At 37.3% G+C, this 26334-nt stretch overlaps 1 protein-coding gene across 2 annotated transcripts in view; it reads right to left on the reverse strand.

Annotated features, from left to right (window-relative positions):
* Nucleotides 1-26334, reverse strand: part of ADK (adenosine kinase) — a 560488-nt gene that overhangs the window by 135945 nt on the left and 398209 nt on the right. For both annotated transcript variants that reach the window (XM_075534681.1, XM_075534682.1), the window contains exon 8: nt 1848-1883. In XM_075534681.1, coding sequence (XP_075390796.1) covers nt 1848-1883 — 36 coding nt within the window. The remainder of the gene's footprint in view (nt 1-1847; nt 1884-26334) is intronic.

Here is a 26334-nt window from a genome sequence, read left to right on the forward strand (position 1 = left end):
TTTATCACACTTCATACAATAGTTTTATCTAAAGAGTTCAATGTCATTTTTCTAATACTATCCAATCAATGGCTTGCTGAAGATCAGGGATTGCAGGCATTGGTATGGATTACAACTCAAGGTAAAAAACCCAAAATCTTCATAACTGGACCAATAAGTGACTTCACAATAAATGGAGAAAGGACTGAAGTTGGCAAGGATTTCACCTTGCTTGGATCCACAATGCTCATGGAAGCAGGAGTCAAGAGCTCAAGTGACGTATTGCATTAGGTAAATCTGCTACACAAGAATTCTTGAAAGTGCTATGAGGATTAATGTGTGCCAGACCCAAGCCATGACGTTTTCAATCACCTCAAATTCATGTGAAAATTGGACATTGACTAAAGAAGACCAAAGAAAAATGGATGCATTTGAACTACAGTGTTGAAGAAGAATACTGAAACGACCATGGACTGGCAAAAGAACGAACACATCTATCTGGGAAGAGATATAGCCAGAATGTTCCTTAGAGGTAAGGATGATGCAACTTTCTTTGTCTCACCTACTTTGGACATGTTGTCAGGAGAGACCAGTCCTGAAGACGGACATTATGCCTGATAACGTGGAGCGGCCCTAGAAAGGAGAAAGGCTCTTGACAAGATGAACTAATTCAATGACTGCAAGAATGGACTCGAACTTAAGAACATTTGTGAGGAGGGCACAGGGCTGAGTGGTGTTTCTGTTGTACTTAGGGTTCCTATGAGTCGGCGGGGATGGTGGTGAAAAAAATTTTTTTTAAGGTGCCACACTGGTTGGCCGAGTGTGTTAAGCTGGCAAACTGTTTGAAATTACTAGCAGCTCTCAGGAGAAAGATGAGGCTTTCTACTTTCATAAAGATGGCCAGTTTCAGAAACCCACAGGAGTAGTTCTGCTCTGTCCTATAGGTTGGTTATGAGTTGGAATTAACTCACTGGCAGTGATTTTACACACACACACACACACACACACACACACACACACACACACACCTTCCAATATACCAAGTTACTGTACAAAATACAGCATTTTCCATAGTGCCGGCACAATAAATCTTCTAGATACAAATAAGTCATAACTCAGTGTATTCTATCAATTAATGTGAGTTTAGATTAAATTTAGTGTTTTGTAATAATCCATTAGAAAAACTGTTGGAAGATGGATAGGTAAAAAAGACGGGGTTTTGAATCTCAACAGGATAAAGATTCAGGAAAATGGAGTTAGGATCTGGAATTTAAAACCAATTATCAATAATTAGTTTCAGAAAATTTATACATATCTAATATTTTAAGGGGATAGGGAAATTAAAAAAAAAGTCAAGCAGGAAGTTTTTATGACCACGATTTAAATGAATCAGTTCATACAGCTGCTAAGTACAACCTTTTGGAAGTTAATTTGCATAATGATAATCTACATGTGGTAGGGTTGAAATTATTTAAACAACATTATATTTCACTATTTAGTCTTGCTCCACTACTGCTTTAGCAGTAAAGCCTTATGAAATGTAATGAGCTAATGAGGCAGCTTTTTAACTGAACAAACTGACAAGCCCCATATCTGCAGAAACCGTGCCCAACCTCTTGGCTTCCCAAGAGGCTTTTCAAAATTCAATAAATAACATCTGTAGGCGATGTTGGGTGCAGACCTAGCAGAGTGCGTCATAACACTGTGCTGGCAGAACAAAGAAACCATGACGACTGCCAAGTTTCCATGGCAACCACTGGGAGACTCTGAGAGTATAATAGCACATCAATCACTGTCCAAAAGAACTTCATTATCAGCAAGAAAAAACCTTTAGGATCTGTTTAGTGTGCAATTGTGGGTTAACTCACCTCAAAGCCTTGCTCTCTCCCAAAAGCGGCAGCTTCCTGAAATAAAAAAAAGAACAGTTAATTATAAAGTGCTAGGTAATGAAGAAATAAGCCATTTTGAAACTTATTCAAATAGTTGTATTTTTACACAATTATCTCAACATATCCACATAGTTCAATTTTCATTCTTACACTGAAAAGATTTATTTTTCTCTTTGGCATTAAAAGAAAGAACAGTATAGTGTCAACACACTTCACAAGTTAGAATTAAGAAGATGTAGGTCATGTTTTTACTGTAGCAGCCACAATGAGTTCAGGTATTCTGACCCTGCCTGGCCAAGAAAGACAATTATTTTATATTAAAACAAAACAAAACCTCTCAGAAAGTTCTTTTTCAGAAAAGACTATCTGCTAATAACAGTACAGATATTGTGGGGCAAAAAACCCATCATTTTGTGATTCCTATAATAACATTTATTCATTCAAGGATCATCAATGGCTACTCACCTTCATGAGGTGAAAAATATGATTGGAAACTGGTATTTCCATAGAATCAAAATATCAAAATTATACACTGGTCACAAGTGCAAAACCTAACTTTATAGTGAAAGGTGCAAGTGGCCATCACCTTAACCCAGTGCTGAATCTTATCATTTAACACCATTTAAAAGTGGAACTTCCCAATGAAGAGGTCTGAGGGGCCGGCCCCAATCCCAACTACATGGACAAGCCCCCTCCCCGCAGACTTCACTTCAAAGGACAGCAGTGAAGCTATAGCTGAGGGAGAGGGGCTTGCCTGATCAGAGGACACAGGAGCAAATGAAGAGGGAGGTATAGAGAGTGAAACACATCCTGGCACAGCAAGCCCTGAGGACGATCTTCCTGCTCAGAGCAGCCTGCTCAGCCCTACCATGAGACATGATGTCCCTCACTGACCCATAGTGCTACTGGGGAAAACACTGGAGACACAGTGTGGGAATTAAGCTTGACCTGACCCCACCACTTTGGGGTGAAACACTAAGGGTGTACAACAGAACAGCAAGGGGAACAGAGCAACAGAGTCCCCAGTGAATACCAAAAATAGACTTTGGGGCCAGTGCGTGGTACCCCATCAGACTTGACAAGAAAATACTGCTAAAGGTCAACAAGCAATCCTTGAACTATTTACAGACTTTTCTTTTTTTGTGTGTCACTGTTATTGTTTTGTTTTCTTTAGTTGCTTTGTTTTGCTCTGTCTTATTTTTTGTGCAAGTCTATATAGATAGGATGGGTGGGATAAACAATCTGGAGGAGAAAACAATGGGACTGATGGTTCTGAGGGGACATGGGAGAGGAAGAGGTGGGGGAAAGGAAGTGGTCTTAACAAACCCAGGGACAAGGGAACAACAAGTGATGCAAAATCAATGGCGAGGAGGGTGTAAGAAGCCTGGTTGGGCTTTATTAAGGGCAATGTAACTGAGAGGAATTACTGAAACCCAAATGAAGGGTGAACATGATAGTGGGACAAGAGGAAAGTAAAAGGAAATAGAGGAAAAACCTAGGAGGCAAAGGGCATTTATAGAGGTCTAAATACAGGCATGCACTTATGTAAATATATTTTTATATGTTGATGGGGAAATATATTTACGTGCATAGATTAATAGGTTTAGTATTAACGTAGCAGATGAACTCTGGGCCTCTACTCAAGTATTCCCTCAATGTAAGAACACTCTGCTCTATTAAACTGGCATTCCATGATGCTACCTTCCTGACACAATCACTGAAGACAAATGGGTGCATAAGCAAATATGGTGAAGAAAGCTGATGGTGCCCAGCTATCAAAAGATATAGTGTCTGGGGTCTTAAAAGGCTTGAAGATACACAAGTGGCCATCTAGCTGAGAAGCAACAAAGTCCACATGGAAGAAACACACCAGCCTGTGTGATCACAGGGTATTGATAGGATCAGGTATCAGGCATGCAAGAACAAAAATTCTTATCATTGCGAATGAGGGCGAGTGTGGAGTAGAGACCCAAAGCCCATCTGTAGGCAATTGAACATCCCCCTACAGAAGGGTTGTGGGGAGGAGACAAGCCAGTCAAGGTACAGTATAGCACTAATGAAACATATAACTTTCCTCTAGTTCTTTAATGACCCCCCCCCCACTATCATGATTCCAATTCTACCTTACAAATCCAGCTAGACAAGAGCATGTACACTGGTACATATAAGAACTGGAAACGCAGAAAATCCAGGACAGATAAAACCCTTAGGACCAATAATGAGAGAGGTGATACCAGAAGGGCAAGGGAAAGGTGGGGGGAGGAAGGGGGAACAGATCCCAATGATCAACATAAAACCTCCTCCCTGGGGGATGGACAATAGAAAAGTGGGTAAAGGGAGACATCGGTCAGTGTAAGACGAAAAAAAAATTATAAATTATTAAGGATTTGTTAAGGAGGAAGTGGAGGAGGGAGGGGAAAATGAGGAGCTAATACTAAGGGCTCAAGTACAAAGAAAATGTTTTGAGAATGATGATGGCAACAAATGTGCTCGACACAGTGGATGTATGTACAGATTGTGATAAAAGTTGTATGAGCTCCCAATAAAATGATTAAAAAGTAAATAAAAACAAAACAAAGAAACAATAAAAAAGTGGTACTTCCAAATATTATGTGCTTTCTACTAAGGCATTTTACAGATGAAGTGTTCTGGTCAAAAGTTTTAAATAGATTAATCATACTTTCATATCAATAACATGTAGTTCACAGGAAATACATGGAGAAAGAGAAACAATGATACATTGAGGAAGCAGTTGGACAAATACTAAATATTTTATAGGATAAATAGCTTGGCCTTTTCAGTAAAGTTAAAGTTATGATAAATTAGGGGAGGAAGAAGTAACTAAAAGCAATGTCTAAACCTTAAATTGAATTTTTTTGGGGGGCAAAATAGTCATAAAAATACTTCGGTGATCAATTTGAAATTATTCTTTGTGATATGGGAATTAGATAATTAAGGAATTATCAGCTTTATTAGGTGGAAGGAAACTGTGTTTATTTTTTACGGATGTATTTAGAGATGAAATATCCTGATACATGTAATTTACTTTGAAATACTTCAGCGGATCAATCAATTGAAGTAAAAATGACTAAATGTTGACAATTCTTAAATCTGGATGTATGTAATATGTATTTCAACCTTTCTGAAATTTTCAAAATTGTCAAAAAACAAAGAAAACCCAAAGTGATCCCCTTTTCATATGATGAGAGGCTAGTCTATGTTTAGTTTAATGTTAAAATAAATATATTTTTAAAAATTAAAGCACAAGTTCCTCTAGATCAGCGGTTCTCAGCCTGTGGGTTGTGACCCCTTTGGGAGTTGAACAGCCCTTTCACAGGGGTCACCCAGTTAATAACAGTAGTAAAATTAGTGATGAAGCAGCAAAGGAAATAATGTTATGATTGGGGGTCACCACAACATGAGGAACTGTATTAAAGGGTTACAGCATTAGGAAGGTTGAGAACCACTGCTCTAGATATTAAAAGTGTACAATCTTTAAAAGATTATTACATACTCTTATGCCACTGTAACAAGTTCTCAAATGACAAAAACACATCTTGTAAGCAAGTCCTTTGAGTCTTTTCTGCATAGGTTTCAAATCTTAAGATTTGGGGGGGGGGAAAGATGGAAAAAGCAGAAGCAATATTACTTTCAACTCCACTTCTCTATTAAAAATGAAAAAAAGACGAGTGCCAAGAACCTCTACTCTTACCTTATATTCCTCCAAAAATTATCTTTGCCAAGAGATATTAACAGAAAGATGGGATTTGATTAGATCCGGCTCAGCGAAATAGACTGTGATAGCAAACCTTGTAAGACAAAAAGTTCAGTCGGTGTCTTGAGCACAAATTGGGTCTAAAATACATGTTCGGGTCACACTGGAAAAGGGTGCACGCACACACTCTGGGCCCACTACACTTAACATTAGAGAGAGAACCGTGGTGAGCTTTTAAACAGTCAGCACGACGGCTATAGTTAAACACTGACGTTAACAGAAAATGCTAAACTCAAAAGTACCACTCTTTACGTTGTGCACGAGAGAAACAAGGCAAGTTAGGTTAGTCTTAGCTGAAGTACAACACATGCACAAAACACACTGAATTGTGACCTAGACAGTTGGCAAACGCAAGACTAACCTCTTTGACAACTTACTTACAATATTATGGCCAAATGTCAAGGAAAAACAGTATTTCAAAAGATATTAATGTGTTTTTTAAGCTGCTATATAAATTAAAAGCTACTGGAAAGCTATGAAAGACAATTGAAAAACTCTGTTAAAACTACTCATTTGGGGGAGGGAAAAAAAAGGGAAACTGAGCTGATTCCAGGAACCCAAGTGGAAGGTGAATTTTGAGAATGATGAGGGCAACGAATGTATAAGGGTGCTTTGCTCAATTGATATATGTATGGGTTGTGATAAGAGTTGTATGAGCCCCAATAAAAAGATTTATTAATAAAAAAAAGAAAATGATGATGACAACATATGCACAAATGTGCTTGACACAATGGATGGATGTATGGATTGTGATATGAGCTGTATGAGCCCCAATAAAATGATTTAATAAAAGAAAGAGCTTTATATATAAAAAACAAAACAAAAAAACCCTACTCATTTATAAGAACCTTTATCTGTGTCATGAAGAACCATCAGAGTATAAAATAAATGATAAATCTATAGGACTAAAGTTGCACTAAAATATATATACTGATTGAATTAGACATGCTACAGAAATTACTTAATAACATTTTTTACTGACATATCATTCACATATACTCTTCAAGAGCATACTCTCATTAAAGAGGTATGCAATCACCACCACAATTAATTTTAGAACATGTCCTTCTTTTTTGTATTGTTACTAGCTCCCTATTCCCCCCATCTCCCTTGCCATAACTCCAAGAAATGATTAATCTAGTTCCTCTCTCCATAGATTTACCTATCCTGGATTTTATATAAACCAAAGCAAAAAAAACCCCAAGCAAACAAACAATTGTTTTAAAGACCCCACAACAATAACAAAATAAAACAAAGCAGAAAACTTCAGTTTAAAAGATAACAGTGAATAATGAAAACTAGAACACATTTAAAATAGGTCAAAAGGGAGATAAAATAATATGTTAAATTTTAACGTAACTACATCTGCAGTAGGCCACTTTCTAGTGCGCTCTTAAGAGAAAGGCTCGTCACATCCCTGGTTGGATTTCTCAGCAGAAACCACACAAGCATGGGGCAATGCAGTAACATATTTCAAATAAATTACTTTTTAATGTCCAATTTTGTTCATACAAATGTAATGAGAAACTAACAGAGATAGGTTATGGTAAAATAAAACCGACTAATTTCAGGAAGACACATTTCTTACATGTGTCTATATGTCAAACCATTGTTTCTCAAGGAAATTGGACCTTACGATATTTGCACATCTGTAAATGATTTTAAGCACCAACATCTTTCTGACTGAGGAAAGATCTGTGTAAGAAAACTCAACTAACTTTTCTAAGTGTGCCTTCACGTGGGTCTGCAGAAAGGTGCCCTAACGCCAGGAGAGTGAAGCACTTGTTCTGTGGCTTAAAATGATCTTATCTCTTCACTTCCTCCTACCTTCCTTTGATCTTGGGGTGGTGCCCCAGTCACTCCATGTAGGCAGCTGGCTCACATCATGGCAGACTTGTACCACTAACCTCTGATCTGAAGGTGTTTGTAGATAGTGATGGAACAGCATTTATTTTTCCCTCTCAGCAAAACAAACAAACAAAACAACAGAGGGCAATGGTATGATTCAGTAAGAATTTTAAGCAGTTTCAATAAATAGCATGGAAGAACAGAAAGAAAGGGCATTCGACCAAAAGGCAGGAGCGACAGAATGGGCGTATGTGGTGGGCGGAAGAGTAAGGCAGGCTGCAGCTATCAAGAGTAATTCCAAGTGAACTGATCACACAGAATTGAAAGGGACTTTTTAGTATGCCTTCCCAGTGGAAGTGAGAGAAGAAAACAAGCAAATCTCCATCTGTGCTGCCCCAGGGCGCCTCATACTGAGTTTCACAAATCTAATGAAGCAGTCAGGTTAAAATCCAAACTCAGACTGGATGTGACATGTGGAGAACAGCTAGGGTTAGAAGAGGGAAGTGGGGCGGTTCCTAATGCAGGTGATTATCCATGTGATAATCATTATATTTACAGGCTTTCCATTTCAGATCTGACATAAAAAATCGCCAAGGAGGATGGATTAAGGAAATAAACAACCAACACAGAGGCTTTACACTGCTCCCCTGAGAGTGGAGCACTTTCATTCATGCATGACAAGCAACAAAATCAAACCAGAGGCCAGGAAAGACGATTGCTGAGAAGGCTGGATTTCACGTTCATGTTTCTTTCCATTTTGATAACGTTCACTATTATTTCCTGTCTCAGGCAGGTTACATTTTCAGTATCAGTTCCTATTGTTGCTTTTGCCATAATACAGTATCATTTTTGGCTTACAATGCCTGATACACACATAATGTCTTTTACAAGCAGAGAGTCATTTTTTTTCCTTCCTGGAATTGAGTGTTGTGAATAAAATGACATATAATTAAAGTCTTAAGACTTGCCTCTACACTGTGCCATTTAGGATTTAAAGTAGGCATACTGGTCCACCAACCAGGGTGCTGGTGAAACAATAACCAAGTATGGTTTTTGAATAGAGGTTAAGAAAGGAAAGATGAAAATTCACGGTTAAGGAAAACTATGGAATATTTACATTAAGCGCTATTGAAAGAATGTAGCAAGCCACTATTAAAACACAATCCTCAGATTATACCTGAAAGGAAAGGGAAACATAAGTGTATGCTGGTGTGTGGAAAAGACAATTTCCTTTATAGCCAATTGGAGAGAAAATTATTTCCTCTGCATTATGTCTGATAATACTAATTTTTATTCATAAAGTAGAATTATTTGTCATCAATGCCAAACAATTAAAACCGCAATTTTTACATATGCTTATCCCAGTTCTAATTATTTATAAACACATACTATAGAAATACAATTGATTTCTGTATCTTGACCTCAGATATTGACTTTATAGAAATTATTATTGAGAAGTGAGCAAATGCCTAACACTTCAGAAGGATCTTAGGATGTCACTACCAGTACAGTCAAAGCTTAGAAGCCTTGCCTCCCACACCCTGCTCTGCACACCACGGCACTGAACCCATTAGAACTTATTATCGACTTGCTCATGTTAGCATTGAGTTATTCAATGTGCACTCTGAAACTTCATATCTGGAGACAAACAGGAACCCCCCAAAAAGTAATACCTACCTGTGCACAGGTTGATTCCCATCCACCCAATGTTAAGGAAGCAGAAGACTCTACGTAGTATAGCACCACAGTCTTACAATCTCCACTCAAGTCCCGAGAGTTCAGAGATTTGGGAAATCAGGTGGAAAATGGACGCCCATTGAAATTTAGTGATCCTTCACATGTTTGATTTTCTTTTTATTCTGGCTATTTCCCCCTCTGTCGTGGCTAGGAAAGGCTGTTGCAGGTAGAGATGAGAAAGATATACATGTGCCTGTATTTTCCCTCCTCAGAGTTAACATTTACTATATTATCTCATTTATTCCTTAAAACAGCTCTCATATCACAGAGTAAATAGTGACTGATACCGAAGCTAGAGAACAGACTGGAGCAGCCACGTAGGTTTCCAAGGCTGCCTCTCTTTACAGAAGTAGAAAGCTCCATCTTTCTTCCACAGAGTGGCTGGTAGGTTTAAACTACTGACTTTGTGTTTATCTGTTGAAAGCATAATCCAACACTTCACCAGAGCTTTCTTCACAATAAACAAACCACCCATTTCATAAATGAGGAATTGAAGCCTTAGAAAAGTTAAATAACCTGATTAAGCTTAGAAAATTTATCACTTAGATAATATTAACAAAACCTCAAAGCAAGTGTTAACCAGAGATCTATCACAGGGTGAGAAAACTCTGGAAGGATAATTTAGATAAATGCTATCTAAATGGTTTTATATAGCTCTTTAGGGTTCATTGAGTCTTCAACACATGCTAATTAACAGGGAGATAGCCTTGCCCAGAATTTGTTATTTTTCACATGGTTTGCCTCTCTTCATTCTGATGTAATGGTGTTAGAATTCTTTGGTGGGAAAAATATCAAAATTAAAGCCTACCACAACTACCCAGTCTACATTAACTATGACAGTCATAACATAGAACATGTCAAATTATGCTGCAGTCTAGTGATACAAAACTACTTGCTGTTTCTTTTCATAACATATAACATAGACTGTATAATATTTCCTCATGGTATTATTCAGATTATAACCTTTTCTTTGTCATTTAAAAATATCATTTTTTACTTCCTTATGAGACCACATCAATATTAACTTATTTTTTGGACTGAGCAACAGAACTGTATGGAAAGGGAAGGGGTATATTGGAATGAGTAAGCTATGTCAATAAAATCATTGTTCAAAACAGAAATGTGATTGAAGGGACAGTGTAAGATAAGAAATAACAATATATAATTGATCAAGGATACAAGAGGGGGGAAGGGTGGGAAGAGAGGGGAAAAAAAGAGCAAGCAGAGAATGTCTTAAAATGATGATGGCAACATATGTATAAATATGCTTGATAAAAAAAGGATATATGGAATGTTGTAAGAGCTGGAATAGCCTTCAATAAAATGATGGGAAAATATTCAAATAAATAAAACAAATAGTACCAGCTCAGCTCACTAAAATATACATATATTTTAAAAAATTTGTTATTTCTGATGAGACAAAATTAAAATTTGTAAATAAAATTAAGTGAAGATTACAGAAAATCTGTAAATAAAGTAAACATGGAGAACCATTTTGAAAATAAATTCCATTCACAAAAATATCTGTATTGGCTTTCAATTTATTACCATACGCAGTTTAAGGAATGCTGCATAGAAATATTATTTAACATTTATTGAGTGCCAAAAACGGTGTGGGGCAATAACTCTAAAGACCATCATGGCTCCTATCCAATAGGTTTATAATAAAAATTGGATTGGCAGCACATAAATTATTCTTAAGTAAATATGACTGGAAAAAAAAAACATTAGGAAGTCAAAACACAGGTCCAAGGGGGTGGTGGGAGGGAGGCTTAGTTTATACGATTTAACCCTTTCACAAAGTGACTCATTACCTGACCAGTCTACTCTAGCAAAGAGAGTTGCACATTTCTACCTTTAAATATATTTAATGGTGATAATTAAAGGAAAAATGTCTCAAGATTCAAAATTAGCTATAGATTTACTTCTATAAAAACAAACTTTTCAGATATTACAAAAAGAGGAAAATGACAAGTGATGACAGCCTAAGAAAGCAATGTGGGGTCCAGTTCCCTTACTGATAATGCCCCCCATTTGTAATAAGATAACATGCGGTTCACATGAAGGAAGTGCTCAATAAACGTCAAATTTTTTCCTTGCTCTCATTTGATTATCTTCATTTTCCAGAAACCCGCAAATCTTGTGTTAGTATTTCCATTTCACAGATGTCGACATTAAAATATGTCTAGCACCAGAGAGCAAGGGGTTCGTATAGTGGATATGTTGTGTATGAGGTCCTTTGAGTAGCTCGTGGTGACCTGCGGCGGCTGAACTCTTTCAGCTCTTCTATTTCAGAAAAGTTGTTTTCAGTTTCAAAAGGCTTTACTAGGCATAGAATTCTATGAACAGTTTTTGTTTTTTTAGACGTTGCCCTAGGTCTAGTCTCCAGGTAAAAACGACTGCTGCCCTTCTTATATTTATTCTTTATACTTATGTCTTCTTTCTTTTAAGCCGGGATGTTTAAAATATTTTTTCTTTGTCATTAATTGTAAGAATTTGAGTAAGATGTACTTTGGCGTGTTTTTTCTTTCTTGTATCTTCTACTTGTGGTCTGTTAGACTTGGATTTGTGGGATTATGCTCTTCATTAAACTTAGAAAAAAATTTTACTTGTATTTCTTCAAATACTTTTCTGTCTTCCCTTTCCCTCTGAAGAACTCCAAATATGTTTAAATCACCTGAACAGCTTACTGATAGGCTATGTATTATTTCTTCAAAAATTTTCTCTTTCTGTGCTTCATTTTGAATCATTCCTAATGCTGTATCTTCAAGATCTTTATTTTTTTCTTATAGTGTCTAAACTCACCCCATTTACATTTCATCACACATGATTTTTTTTACCTTTGTAGTTGTATATTCCCTACATCTTTTCAACATGCTTAAGTCTTTCCTTATTTTCCTGAAACAATTTAAGTATGTTTTGAAAAGCTATTTTAACATCCTTGCCTTCTAACGTCTATCTACACCATTTCTGAATATATTTCTATTAAACATTGTTTCTTGATACCAGGGATTTTATTTTCCTGTTCTTTGCATGCATGGTAATTTTGATTGAATGCCAGAAATTATAAATTTTACATTGTTGGGTGCTAGATTTTTTGCATTTCTTTCTATGTTTTTGAGCCTTGTTCTGAAATTCAATTAGGTTGCTTGGAAATAGTTTGATTCTTTCCAGACTTATTTTTAAGCTTCATTAGGTAGAATGAAAGTCCCCTTTACTCTATGACTAATTTTGCCCCATGAGTGCTCTAATAGAGGCCTGCTGAAGCAGTGGTTAAGTACTCGATGGTTAACTGCAAGGTCAGTAGTTCCAATCCACCAGTTGCTGCTTGGGAGAAGCAGCAGCAGCCTGTTTATGTAAAGCAGGGTTGCTGAATACATCCATCACGATCTACTAGTCGATCACAACTGTAATGTGGGTAGATCGCATGGCATCAACAAAACAGAGGTAAGCCTATCATCAATCCCATCACTTAATTTATATACAGCGCAGCCAATCAGATGCAATCTTCAGTGTCAAACGCATGCGCAAGCAACAGCTCTAAGTGTAGCAAAACTGAGAAGCTAAGTTGTCGCCAAATTTTAGACCTTGGTTTTTTTTCTCTTAAATGTAAGAAAGGGTATTAAAATGAGCGGGGGAGCTGGACCAAGTAAGAAGACAAAAACGTGTCACTTTCATACAGAATGGGAGATTTTGACTCTACAAACCGACATTCAGCTGAAGTCCAGAGCGCAAGAACGGTTCTAGAACTTACTCTCAGAGGGAAAGTACCCAAACATGAGAACATGTGCTCCCTCCTTGACTGCATTATGCGGCTCTACTTATTTATGTGAGTCAGCCTTTCCCACATAAAGATCATTAAGCCCAAGTACCGTTCCACCATGACTGAGGATCATTTGGAAGTGTGCCTGAGGCTGGCTGTCAGCAGCTACTGTCCGGACTATGCATCCCTGGCTCATTCCCTTCAGCGCAAGTCATCAGAGTAAACTCAGGCAATGACAAAAAATGTACAGTTAATTGTGTTGTACAATATGGACTCATGCAGTTATGCAAGGTACATAAACATACATTGTACATATAATGAATTCTCAATGCATTCATGAATAAATGTAATAAATAAATATAGGTATTGCATTATTGTAACTGGCAGGTCATTTTGACTTGATCATTTTTAAGTAGCTGGAAAAGCGTGAGCAGTCCTGCTGTCAAGATTGCAGCCTTGGCAACCATATTGGGCCAGGCTCCTCTGTCTTACAAGGTCTCTAGGTAAAAACCGGATCCAATGGCCAGATAGACTTGGTTTTATCATTTTGAGTACTTAAGTAATATCTGTTTGATTACTCAACTGAATAGCCCATTGATTAGATACTGCATTCTGCCCATTAAAGACAAACTATTCTCAGTTTTGCATTAATTTGGGCATATCCTTTGTTTTCTTCCTGCCCTTGAGTGATTTCCTTATACATGTGCTGGTCAGTATGCAGAAAACTCAGAGGAAACCCTCTGTAGATCTCTAATGAGTATTTGATTTTTTCCTAGTACTCTGAGCAAGTGTGAACTCCAGCCATTTTGGCCGACCTCAAATATTGCCTCCTCCATCAAGTCTGAGCATTGGCCTGTGTGGGGGATCCCTCTGCCATGCTGTAGCCTGGGGGTTCTGTGCAGGCAGGGCACTATGGCAATTGCAAGGTTTACTTAAACGAGTCCTTTCTTCGACCAATCACTGTTGTGTGCAATGTCTGAAAATTGTTGTTCCATATATTTGGTCTGGTCCTTTAATTGCTTAAGGCAGGAAAATAAATCTGAACTTTGTTACTCCGGTGCTTTAAAAGTTATGGAAATCAGGATCTAGCTTGTTAGCGCTAAAGTAAGTAAATATACATACACTTAAATTGAGTTTATTTTGTTGCAGCTGTTATTGAGAATATACAAAAGAAAAGAAAAATATATATGCAAAAGAAAAGCATGCACCAATTTAAGAGTTTCTACATGCACAGTTCAGTGACACTGGTTGCATTTTTGAGTTGTGCTAACATTTTCACTCGCCTTTTCTATGTTGTTCCTCCGACATTAAAGGAAACTCTTTGGCTCCAGTTGGCTATTGGATCTTTTGAGTTGAAGTTGTAAATTTGATAGGTAAATGTTAAAACAGCATGATGCTCTTTTAAAAGACAGACATTGTTTTACTAGTTAAGATAAACTATTATCGTATATACTCGAGTAACAGCCATTTTCTAGCACATTTTTAATGCAGTTTTGGTGATAAAATTAGGTGCCTCAGCTGAAATTCGGGTCAGCTATACTCGAGTATATATTGCATGTGGTTTTATGTAGACTTGGGATATATTTTGGTTAAAGCTTAAAGATGATATTAGCGCCATAGTTCCTGCGGTTTATCCAGAGCCCGTGAGAAGTTGAAACTCTGCTCCGATTAGAGTTCTATAGATCAAAATGTTCAGTGATGGTAGGCAGGAACCTTCTAGTTCTTCTGGCATCATGGCCCAAAGGGCAGTTGTTCATGCAGGCAATTAACTATATATTCCATTTTCTCTTCCTAACTCTCCTTCTCTGTTGCTACAGGTAAATAGAGACTAAGTGTTGTGCCTTGGGTGATTACTTGCAAGGTTTTAAGAACTTAGACACTATAAAAATGAACTGGGAAGTAGGAAAAAGTACTAAACATGTATTATGCCAATTAAGTTGGATGTCCAATGAAACTGGAACCATAAATGGCAAAACCAAGAAATCAAATTTCACAAGATTTGGGGTACATAAGCAACCTCAGCAGCTTTTTGTTGTTATTGTTGTCACTGTTATCAATACATCTATCACCCAACTTTTGCTAATTGAAAATTCTCAAGCTTCCTTTTTTTGATCTTCCAATCTCAGTGATTAAATTAATAGATAGAAAAGGAGGTTTTGTGGATATTTGAATTTGTGGATTTGAGGTTTTAAAAGTAAAATTTTATTATGATTTCATTGAATTTTTACACAGCAGTTGAGGTTATTATTCAACACACTTTCTACACATTTTCTGAGATGTTGGTTACATTCTTCACAACATGCAAACAGTCTCATTGTCTCTGTTCTGGTTGCTCCATTTTCATTAATTTAGTTTTCTTGTTAAGTTTTAGTTTCTTTTATTACAGGGAGTTTGAGGTGCCTATCTATCCTAAAAATTTTACTCTTCACATGTCTGCTGTCTTCCATTCTCTTCTTGGTCAACTTAGGTATAGTTTTTTTCTCTTAATAAACTTTGCTAAATGTAGCCTTTCTCCAGGAATTCTGCTCTCAATCTTTTCTCTTGAGTTAAAGTTTATTGTGCCAACCTGGCTGATAAACAAATGTGGGGTTAATTGAAGGGCGGAGGGATAAATGGCTCAGTGATCTCACCTTTCTAGTTCTCAGTCTCTTGCTTTCTGATGGTCGGACCAGGGTGCAGCTGCCTTAGCAGTTCCCTGCTTCAGCTGGCAAGGCTTACTTCCTGCAAGGCATCCCTGAGAAGAAGCTGCATGTACCTACCTCGATGCAGCCCTGGGTGCTGGAGCAGCCATGTAGAGACCCCTGCCACTGCTGAGATGCTTACACATTCACTGATTCAGTTTTCCAACTGCAGTCGGCTTCATAGTGTGTGTTTTGTGATATGGAGGAGGACTTTGTTGATTGGTATCGGACATATGGGTTAATATTAGACTTGTAGGTTTGGGCAGCACTGGGTTGGGATGTTTTCTTGATGTGCATTTAACTTTTATATAAAACTCTCTCATACATGAGTTTCTGTGGATTTGTTTGTCTAAAGTACCCAGACTAACACATCTCTTTTTATATATTTTTCGGTAATTTAACTTCCATTCATTTGACACCAAATACTTTTGTTCTCTTTGCACATGATAGCTTCCAAGCTTTGCTGAGTTAATTTTATAAGCACAAGACTGTAATAACATTGTTTCCATTTTTACTGACACAAATTTAATGCAGGCTTGGCCTTCCTCTTATTTCGATTGATGTTTTGGTCCTCTAACTTGTTTTTGATACCAGTCTCAAGCAATTTTAATGCATCCATGCACAATGCTATTATATTTATCTTCATAAACAACAATTAGCCTTTGCTCAAGTTATATAGTGCTTTCTGATAAAATCCCAGCGCCAAATTCTGATCTTCAAAGGTTCTCCATGGTGTACCCAAAATTTTCCTTTTTAGCTTGATCATTTAGTATTCCCTAATACAGGTATCAGTTGTCACACAAACTAGAATACTTGATATTCTGTGAATACCCCTTAGGATTTTTTTTTATGCTACCATGCACATGTGGGAACTAAATGAATTAGAATATCAAAAACAACCCTTGCTTCTGCTTCAAGGAAGTAGTCTAGCATTGTTCATCTACACTCAGAAGTGTCTTTCTACAACCTAAAGAATTTTACCCAATGTAATGGGTTCTATTATGGTAAATATGTACATAACAGAAACATAGTCATTTATATAGATGGTGTGGTAGTTACATAATCTGTTGTCAATTTGAGTATTAAGAGTGAAGGGGTGGAGTTTACCTGTCAATCAGGTCCCAGCTTGATGACCTCATTTAGAGGTGCTAAAGAGTAAATAGTTCGCTGGAGGTGGGACACAATGTCCCTAGGAGACACTGCAGATGACAAGACACTTGTAGCTACACTAGTGCCCTGAGCTGGAGGAGCCATGTGGAGACCCCTGCCAGCACTGAGATGCTTACAACGCCACTGAATTCACAGGACTTCCCACCCACTGGCCTGTGACATTCCTGCATTCGGCATCATTGCATGTGTTTCTTGAGTCTGAAGAGAACTTTATAGATTGGTATCAGACATAGGAGCTAATATAAGACTTCTGGACTTGATCTGGACTGGGATGTTTTCTCAATATTCAATTGCTCTTGTATATAATGCTCTTTCTTATACACATATGAGTCTCCCTGGATTTGTTTCTCTAGCCCACCTGGACTAACACAAATGGTTTATCTCTCCTAATAGGCTACACATTCATTAACAAGAAACTCTTTATCCTTTTGTACCATCACAGCACTTAACATATTGTTCTGTACACAACCAGAAAACAAACACCTCACTGCCATCAAGCCTATTCCATCTCACAGCAACCGTACGAGGCAGAGCAGAACTGCCCCTTTGAGTTTACCAGACTAAATCTTTATAGGAGTGAAACGTCTCCTCTTCCTCTTGCAGAACTGCTGGTGCTTTCACATGGTTGACCTTGTGGTTCGTTCCCCAATGCATAAAGCACTATGACACTGGGCTCTGGCTTTGTATACACTCTTCGCAGCCCCTTCTCTCCTAGTTCACTGCCAAAGTCAATTATTCTGTCTTACAGCAACATATATAGTAGATAATAGATTCTTTCCTGGGGCTCTTACATCTCTTTTCACAACGCATACCTTCATGCAGTGTGTCAAGGACGACTGCACAGGTGCCGCCATCATCATTTTCAAAGCATCCTCTTCCCACTTGAGCCCCTGAAATCAGCTCCCCATGTCTTCTCCCTCCGCCCCCAACTCACCCTCCCTCCCAAACCCTTGATAAGTTATAGATTGTTGTTTCCGTATCTTACACCAGCCTCCATTGCCCCTCACCCACTTTTGTTATTCGTCGTCCTGGAAGACATCGGACAGTGTAAGATATGACAAAATAATAATTAATAAGTTATCAAGGGTACATGAGCGAGAGGGGAGTGTGGAAGAAGGGGGAAAATGAGGAGCTGATACCAAGGGCTCAACTAGAAAGCAAATGTTTTGAGAAGATGAGGACAAGTGTACAAAGGTGCTTGGCATAAAATGGATCTATGTATTGATTGTGATAAGAGTTGTACGATGCCCCAATAAGATGATCATAAAGAAAAAAATTAAAAGAATGCAGGATTGTTACAACAAAGTGCTCTTGTGTTGAGGTAGTACTTGAGTCAAGATCCAGTGTCCATAAATAATAAATTCTTATTGACTTGCCAAATGATAAACACAAAACATTAACTGACATTAAGCATAGAAAAGAAGAAGAAGAAAAAGCCTCCAATACTCCTGTATTAAATTTACTGCTTGTGGCTCATTCTTAATTTTGGAAATTTGAGCTCTCTTATTTCAGTGCATTGTATTTTTCTCTAGTCTAAATATTTTTTATACTACATTACAGGAGCCCTGGTGGTGTGGTAGTTACGTGTGGGACAGTGATCCACACAGTCAGCTGTTCAAATCATCAGCAGCTTTGAGGGAGGAATCTGGGCTTTCTACTCTCATAAAGAGTTACCGTCTTGGAAACCCACAGAGGGGTTGCTATGAGTCAGCACTGACTTGATGGCAGTGAGTTTGACTTATAATTTATCTACATGGTTTGTTTTCTCCTCTAGTTTGTGAGCTTCTTGGCATCCTGAGAAGTTGCTAATCTGATGTGTTGCTTGAAAGTACTATGCAATCATATTTTGGGGTGTACCTGCAGGTGTCCTGCTCTGTACCCACAATTACCCTAAAAGACTTTAGTATGATTCATTTCCAAGTATCACACATATTAAGCAGTGAAATGGTTTCTCCTGAATAAATATTTTACTCTGACTTTTTAATTATAATTTCAATGGTATATGCTGTTCAGATATGTGGCAGATACTAGCTGAAGGTAACAACAAAATAACAGGGAGAAGTGCCAAAAGGTTTACTAGAAAAGCTGGAATTACAGCAAAAAACATAAGCAAAAAGTAAACAAAAAACGTAAAATAATGTCCTACATACAGATTTAATAATAGGAGTTAGCAGTAAGTAGAGATTCAGTGTTCTAAGTACTTAGTAAGCTATTTTTAAAAAAACATTTTCTTGGGGGCTTATACCACTCACAGTCCATCCATCCATCCATCCATCCATCCATCCATCCATCCATCCATCCATCCATCCATCCATTGTGTTAAGCACTTGATAAGCTATTTAATTAAGAGCCATTTCATAACAAACTATTTTACTTTGCTGACACACAATATCATTAGATAATTTATAGCATGTGGGAAAGAGATCTAAGTGTTAAGTGAACTTGAAACCGGCAATAATCCACTGTGCTATACTCTCACATTTTAAAAATGACATATTTCTTTGATCAAGAAAATAAAAGCTAATATATCAATTATAATTTTATGTCATTTTTTACTTTATGCATACATCATTATGGACAGAACCATATGCTTAGCTCAAGTTGTACTCTTAAATTTTCTTATTTCAGACGAGGATACATACAACAGATTGATATAAACAACATGTTAAACATCAAGGTCTGACTCAGTAACCAGCCTACCACAAGGTCAGCAGTTCAAAACCACCAGCTGTTGTGTAGGAGAAAGATGAGGTTTTCCATTCCAGTAAAGAGTTACAGTCTCAGAAACCCACAGCAGTTCAACTTTGCTCTATGAGTTGGAATCAACTTGAGTGAGTGAGAGTGCATTTTATAGTAAATCTTAAAAGCCCTGTGAAAGGAATAATCTAAGCTACAACTCTAAATACCATGAAGTGGACTCTAGAAGAAAAGCCAATTCTTGATTAGCTGGAGCACAGAGACACATGGTTTCAATAGAATAGAAGTCTAAGCTATGCTCTCTGGCCTAATAAGCCCTAGTAATTAGGCGATATGGGATTAACAGTATCAAGGCTGCATTTAGGACTCAGTTTATTTAAGGGAGGTTTCCATGTTCCATCTCCCCCTGAAGTAGAGGAAGGGCTACAACTTTATAATGGCTACCTGCTGTTGTGGGACCATCCAGTGGGTTCCAAGTCCTGGCAGTCCTGTGCCCCGCAGGATGAAAGCCTGCCCGGCTCTGCACTGTCCTCATACTGCTTGCACAATGGCTGCGATGACCATGTCAATCCACCTCATCAATCCACCTCAGTACCGCCCTTTCACATGATCAAGCATGATATTCTTTTCCAAGGACTGGTCTCTGCCGACAACATGTCCAAAGTACTTGATACGAAGTCTTACTATCCTGGCCTCTAAGTAGCATTCTGGCTGCACTTCTTCAAAGACAAATCTGTTTGTTCTCTTGCTGGTCCAAGGCACTTTCAGTAGTCTTCATCTACACCTGAGTTCAACTGCAGTGATCTTCAATCATCTTAGTCAATGTCCACCTTTCACATGCATATGAGGCATGTAAAAATACACTATGGCTTGAATCAAGTAACATCTAAGTAACATCTTTGCTTTTCAACACTTTAAAGAGGTTTTGTGCAGCAGATCGACCCAACGCAAGGCATCATTTGATCTCTTAACTGCTGTTTTCATAAGGATTGTGGATCCAAGCAAGACAAAGTCCTTGCCAACGTGTCTCCTTTCTATGCTTATCATGATGTTACCTTCTGGTGCAGCTGTGAGGCAGGTGGCTTTGTTTACATTGAATTGCAATCCACACTGAAGGTGGCAATCGTTGACGTTCATTCGGCAAGTGCTTCACATCCTCCTGAAGTCCAGAAAGCAAGGTTTTGTCATTTGCATTTTGCGATTGTTAATAAGCCTTCCTCCAATCCAGACGCTGCATTCTTCTTCATATAATCTAGTTTCTCTGATTATTTTCTCGGTGTATTGAATAATAACACCGAGAGGACATGACCATGATGCACACCTTTCTTGATTTTAAGCCATGCAGGATTCTGCTGTTATATTATCAAAACTGTCTCTTGATCTATGTACAGTTCCCCGGGAGCACAGTCAAGTGCTCTGGGTTCCCATTCTTCTCAAGGATAGTCATAGCTTGTTATGACCTATACATACAGTCAAATGCCTTTGCCCAGTCAATGAAACAAAACCTTTCTGGTGTTCTCTGCTTTCAGTCAAGATTCATCTGACATCAACAAAGATCTCCTTTTGTTTCATGTCAGCCTAAACCTCTGGCAGCTCCTTGTCAATGTACTGTCACCACCACTGTAGGATGATTTTCAGCAAACTTACATGTGATATTAATAACATTTTCATATAATTTGAGCATTCTGTTGGGTCACCTTTTCATTGCAATGGGCACACACATGGATCTCTTCCAGTCAGTTGGACAAGTAGCTGTCTTCCAAATTTCCTGGTAGTGAGTGCTTCCAGTGTTTCATCAGCTTGTTGAAACATTTCCATTGATTTTCCATCAATTCCTAGAACCTTGTTTTGAAATCAATGCTTTCAGTGTAGGCTGGACTTCTTCCCTAAATACCATTGTTTCTTGATCATATGCTACCTCTGATTAGTTCTTTTGTTACGATGACTGATGACTCTGTGTTTGTATACTCAGTATTCTTTACATTTTCCTTCAATGCTTTCTGCACATTCAATATTTTGTCCATAGAATCTTTCAATTCAAGGACTGAATTTTTTTCCTTGACTTCTTTCAGTTTAAGATATGCTGAGCCTGTTCTTTTTATGGTTTTTTAACTTTAGGTCTTCGTATATTTCATAACCACAATGCCACCAGGGCGTCTATGGTATAAAAAGAGTCCTGGAATTGAATTTTAAAATAGGATTCTTATTCGTGCTTTGATACTATACTTGTTGGGCAAGATATAAACTGTCTTCCTCAAATTCCTCATATCTAAAATGAGGGGCTAAATGTCATTTCTAACACCAAAATTCAGTTAGTTTAAATATAATTTTGAAAAAAATATATAATTTTGTTCGTCCTCTAAAACACCAGCCTACTTTCAATGGAGCCCTGGTGGCACAAGTTATATGGAGGGCAATCGTAAGGAGCTGGCACTGACTCGATAGCAGTGAGTTTTTGTTTTTTAATTAAGCAAAACGGTGGGTGATTTTATTAAGAAATTACTGGCCTAAATTAGTAAGCAGTTTTACATGTTACTTTTTACCATTTACACCTTTCTGCAAAAAGTATCTTTTGAAGAGAACATAGGAAAAGATTCATTATTTCTTTCAAGAAGCCAAAATCCAATATATCTTTCTCATTCATGGATATGTAAAACAAATTCTTGGCGAGAAATACAAATTGTAAAATAAAGAAGTTAGAAAATGTGAATCATCACAGGTATTAAAATCTACCTTCAATTATTATGTTGTACCTTCAAATTATTTCTAAATGCCATTAGGTTTAAACAAATATAAAAATTTCATATATATTTTTTTATTAGATGCTTTTATTGGGGGCTCTTACATCTCCCATCATAATCCATACATTCATCCATTGTGTCAAGCACATTTGTACATATGCTGCCATCATCATTTTCAAAGGATTTTCTTTCTTTTTTTTAACAAAAATTTCTTATTTTTATATCTGGCATTTAAATGTATTCAAAACTAGAAATAGGAACCATCTAATCAATGATTATGACTGAAAAGAAAAGAAAGACATAAAGAATCTGAAAGGTAAAAAGAACAGGAAGAAACAGAGATAGGCAGAAAATAGTTACAGATATTCAGAAAATAGTTACAGATATTTCCTCTACAATAATGATTCTGTGATTAAAGGCAGGAAGTAGATGCTTATAAATTTACTTTTCATAGTACCTCATTATCTTATCTGATAGGAGTCTAGGTTAAATATGGCACACCTGTCATTTAAGGCCAAAAATTACTTCAGTAGAACTTAGTGCAAAGTGATTAAGAATTAGAACATATGTAAATATGAATTATATGAATAAATAAAGACCTTTGACCATTATTCCACAACCAATTTGGATTTTTAAAACTGTCTTTAATAATTTTTACTCCAGCTTAAATTGTAGTCATATTCATTAATCGCGTCGCCCTCCAAAATATCCCCAGAAATGCAAGACTTTTAAATTGCTCCCTTTCTAAAACAAGGGTAATAAGCTTTTTTGGATCTGCCTACTTGTTTAAAAATCACCAGCATTATAGGAAACAATCTTGAGTTGTTAAAATCTCTAACTGATTCAGTTGTTGGGGCAACAGTTACATACTTCCAGCCCCATCAACTCCATAAACACATGTTAAAGATATCATAGTGCGTTAGGAGCACTACAGTAGCCAGGCTGCATTTAAGACTTGTGATTGGAATTTCCATATTTCAATTCCACCTTTTTGCATAATAACTTTGGTTCTCAGAACTTAAAAAACACGTTAAATCATTTAGTGCTGCCCTGTTTGCCACTTTACTAACATTGAGCAGTTTTCAAAGGGACCCTTGAAGCATAGACTACAAACAGAATAAAAAGTTATACAGGACAAGGAGCTAGATCTAAGCTGTTAAAGCTCCCTGCATTGATCAAGACGTCCATGCTCAAGAAAGCAGAGGAGTCATGACGTCCTGGTTTAGCAGCAGACGTCTCAGGACAGCCAATCGGATGAGAGAGCTAAATGTGCCCTGGATATTTTACGTTGTGTGACATTCCTGGGAAAGCTTAGGATGGCACCCTGATTTTAACATATGCTATTTCTTGAGAGTTAAAACAATATTTTATATAATTTAAAGAAAAGAAAATTAAAGGAAAAATTTGCACACCTAAGAATACAACAACAACAACAAAACAATTTCCAATGCACAACAGTATACTATACAATGTTGGGAAGTAATTACAAAATGGTGAGGAAATTAAAAGCATTATTGTTATTTTCTAAAACAAAGTACGTTTGATTGCAAAAGGTCTGTCAGAGACCAAGGATCCTTGTGTTGGATGACCTAGAGAGAACATTTTGAGAAGGAAAATAGAGCAACAGCATAAAAGCAAAGGATGTAACAGGATGCTAAGAAAATCATGAGTCATGGGCTACTAAAGAGAACAGATGAAACACTATTATCTTTCAGCCCTGAGCAAGTTTTCAGGTTTTGAAAAATAAAGGTAGCATGTAATACCATGTTTTCTTTTCTCTACATCTTGATGGGCTCATTTAATTTAGATAATGGTCTTTCTGAGTTTTTTGAGATTCTGGCTTTGGAATCTGAGCAAAGAACTATTAGAATTCAAAGATGCAGGTAGCACAAAGATGCTTGAGGAAGTTGATATACAAAACAGGTTATTTTTTAGACATGTTTATTGGGAAATTATTATTCCTGAAAGTAGTGGTTTTCAAGATTTCTTGACAGCAACCCAAAGTAAAATATTTATTTTACCTTGCAATCTGCTACATACAGACATTCATAGATGCATTCATGTAAGTGTAAATTATATTTTTAATTCTATTTCATTAAAAATGTTAAGCTTGCCCCCTAAACTAATTTCGAATACACTGAATTTGTGATCCAAACCGGATTTATATAAAAACAAAACAGTTTTATAAGATTAATTTTGAAGCAGGCTGTGTAATGGAGAGGGTGGCAAATCAGTTACCAAGGTAATTGAAGAGTGCTATGGAAATGGAGGGGGGAAAATGGATTAAAAAAATCAAATTTTCCCTTTTCTTTTTTTTTTTGTTTTGTTTTTAAATTTTCCCTTTTCAAATGAAAAGCAGGCCTAACAGGTTAGCTGAGAGTTATAGTAAAATTAAGTTTGGAGTTCATGGTAATATAAAACATAGCAAAAGTAACTATAACTTATAGCACAGCTCTTTGGAACACACTTAAAAGGCAATAAGCTCCTAGAGGGTCAGTTATAATGAGTAGCAAATACAAGTGCTCAATATACTATTTCACGTGGCCAACTACCCTATGTGCCAACTTCTGTGCTAGGCATTAGTCATATAAACAGAATTATTAAGGAGTGCCTGAGATTTGGTGATGTTATTGAAGAAATAAATCTGAGTAGTATTCTAAATTCAAAATATCCACAAAACAACATAAACAAAAATAGATTATCTGTTGAATGTAAAACCAAGTACAAGAACTAATTTAAGTTTTTTCCTTGACCTGGCGGACGACAGTTTTAATGTTATAAAGCATAAACTACAATACAAGCCTATGAGATACAGATAGCTGCTTTAATGTATTGACAAAGCAGGCACTTATTAAAAGCACATGTACTACTTAAAAAGATCCTAAAACTTTATTGTCAGATTTGACAAGAGATCTAATTTATACTCTGGCATCTAGCTGGACGCCTGGATTAGTGATGCAGCAACAAACTAAAGACCTGGTTTTCTATGTTCTTTCAAAGACATGTCATACTCATGTGGTCCCTGGCAATCCCAAATAGTACACACTGACATGCAAATTCAAGTAAAGGTCAAAGGTCAGGGAAAAGGAAAAAGACCTTCGAAGAAAATTAAGTAAATTGCTGATTAGTGTACTTGCTCCCATTCCAATATACTTATAAGCCCTTGAATGTATCCCTAAATCATAATTGCTGTTGCTTTTCTATCTACTCTAGTCATCCCAGTCCTGATTCTCAAAAAAAGAAGTCATTAAGGCCTTATTGTTTATTATTACTATTTTTAATCATTTTATTGGGGGCTCGAATAGCGCTTATCACAATCCATCCATCCATTGTGTCAAGCACAATTATACATATGTTGCCATCACCATTTTGAAAATATTTTCTTTCTATTTGAGCCCTTGGTATCAGCTCATTTTCCCCCTCCTCCCCCCTCCCAATTGATAATTTAGAAATTATCATATTTTTCATGCCTTAAACTGACCAGTGTCTCCCTTCACCCACTTATTTGTTATCTGTCCCCCTGGGAGGGAGTTATATGTAGACCACTGTAATCAGTTCCCCCTTCTTCCCCCAACCTTCCCCGTCTGGTATCGCTACTCTCATTATTGGCCCTGAGGGGTTTATCTGTCCTGGATTCCCTGTGCTTCCAGCTCTTATCTGTACCCGTATACGTGCTCTAATCTAGCCGGATTTCTAAGGTATAATTGGGGTCATGATAGTGGGGCAGAGGGGTGGGAAGGAAGCATTAAATAACTAGAGCAGCAGTTCTCAACCTATGGGTCACGAACCCTTGGGGGGCGGGGTCAAACCACCCTTTCACAGGGGTTGCCTGAGACCATTGAAAAACATATTTCTGATGGTCTTAGGAACCAAGACACGGCTCCTCTAAATGTCTCCAGGCGGGTCCGCCCACATGCAGATATGCCCACATATGAGTACCCGGTGTGAAGATTGTTACCCATACTATGCCATGCTTCAAGACAAAATTTCATTTATTTGTAATCAGAAATAAATACTTCACAATATATAATTACATATTGTTTTTGAGATTAAT

Source organism: Tenrec ecaudatus, chromosome 16 (genome assembly GCF_050624435.1).
Source record: "Tenrec ecaudatus isolate mTenEca1 chromosome 16, mTenEca1.hap1, whole genome shotgun sequence".
Taxonomy (NCBI): domain Eukaryota; kingdom Metazoa; phylum Chordata; class Mammalia; order Afrosoricida; family Tenrecidae; genus Tenrec; species Tenrec ecaudatus.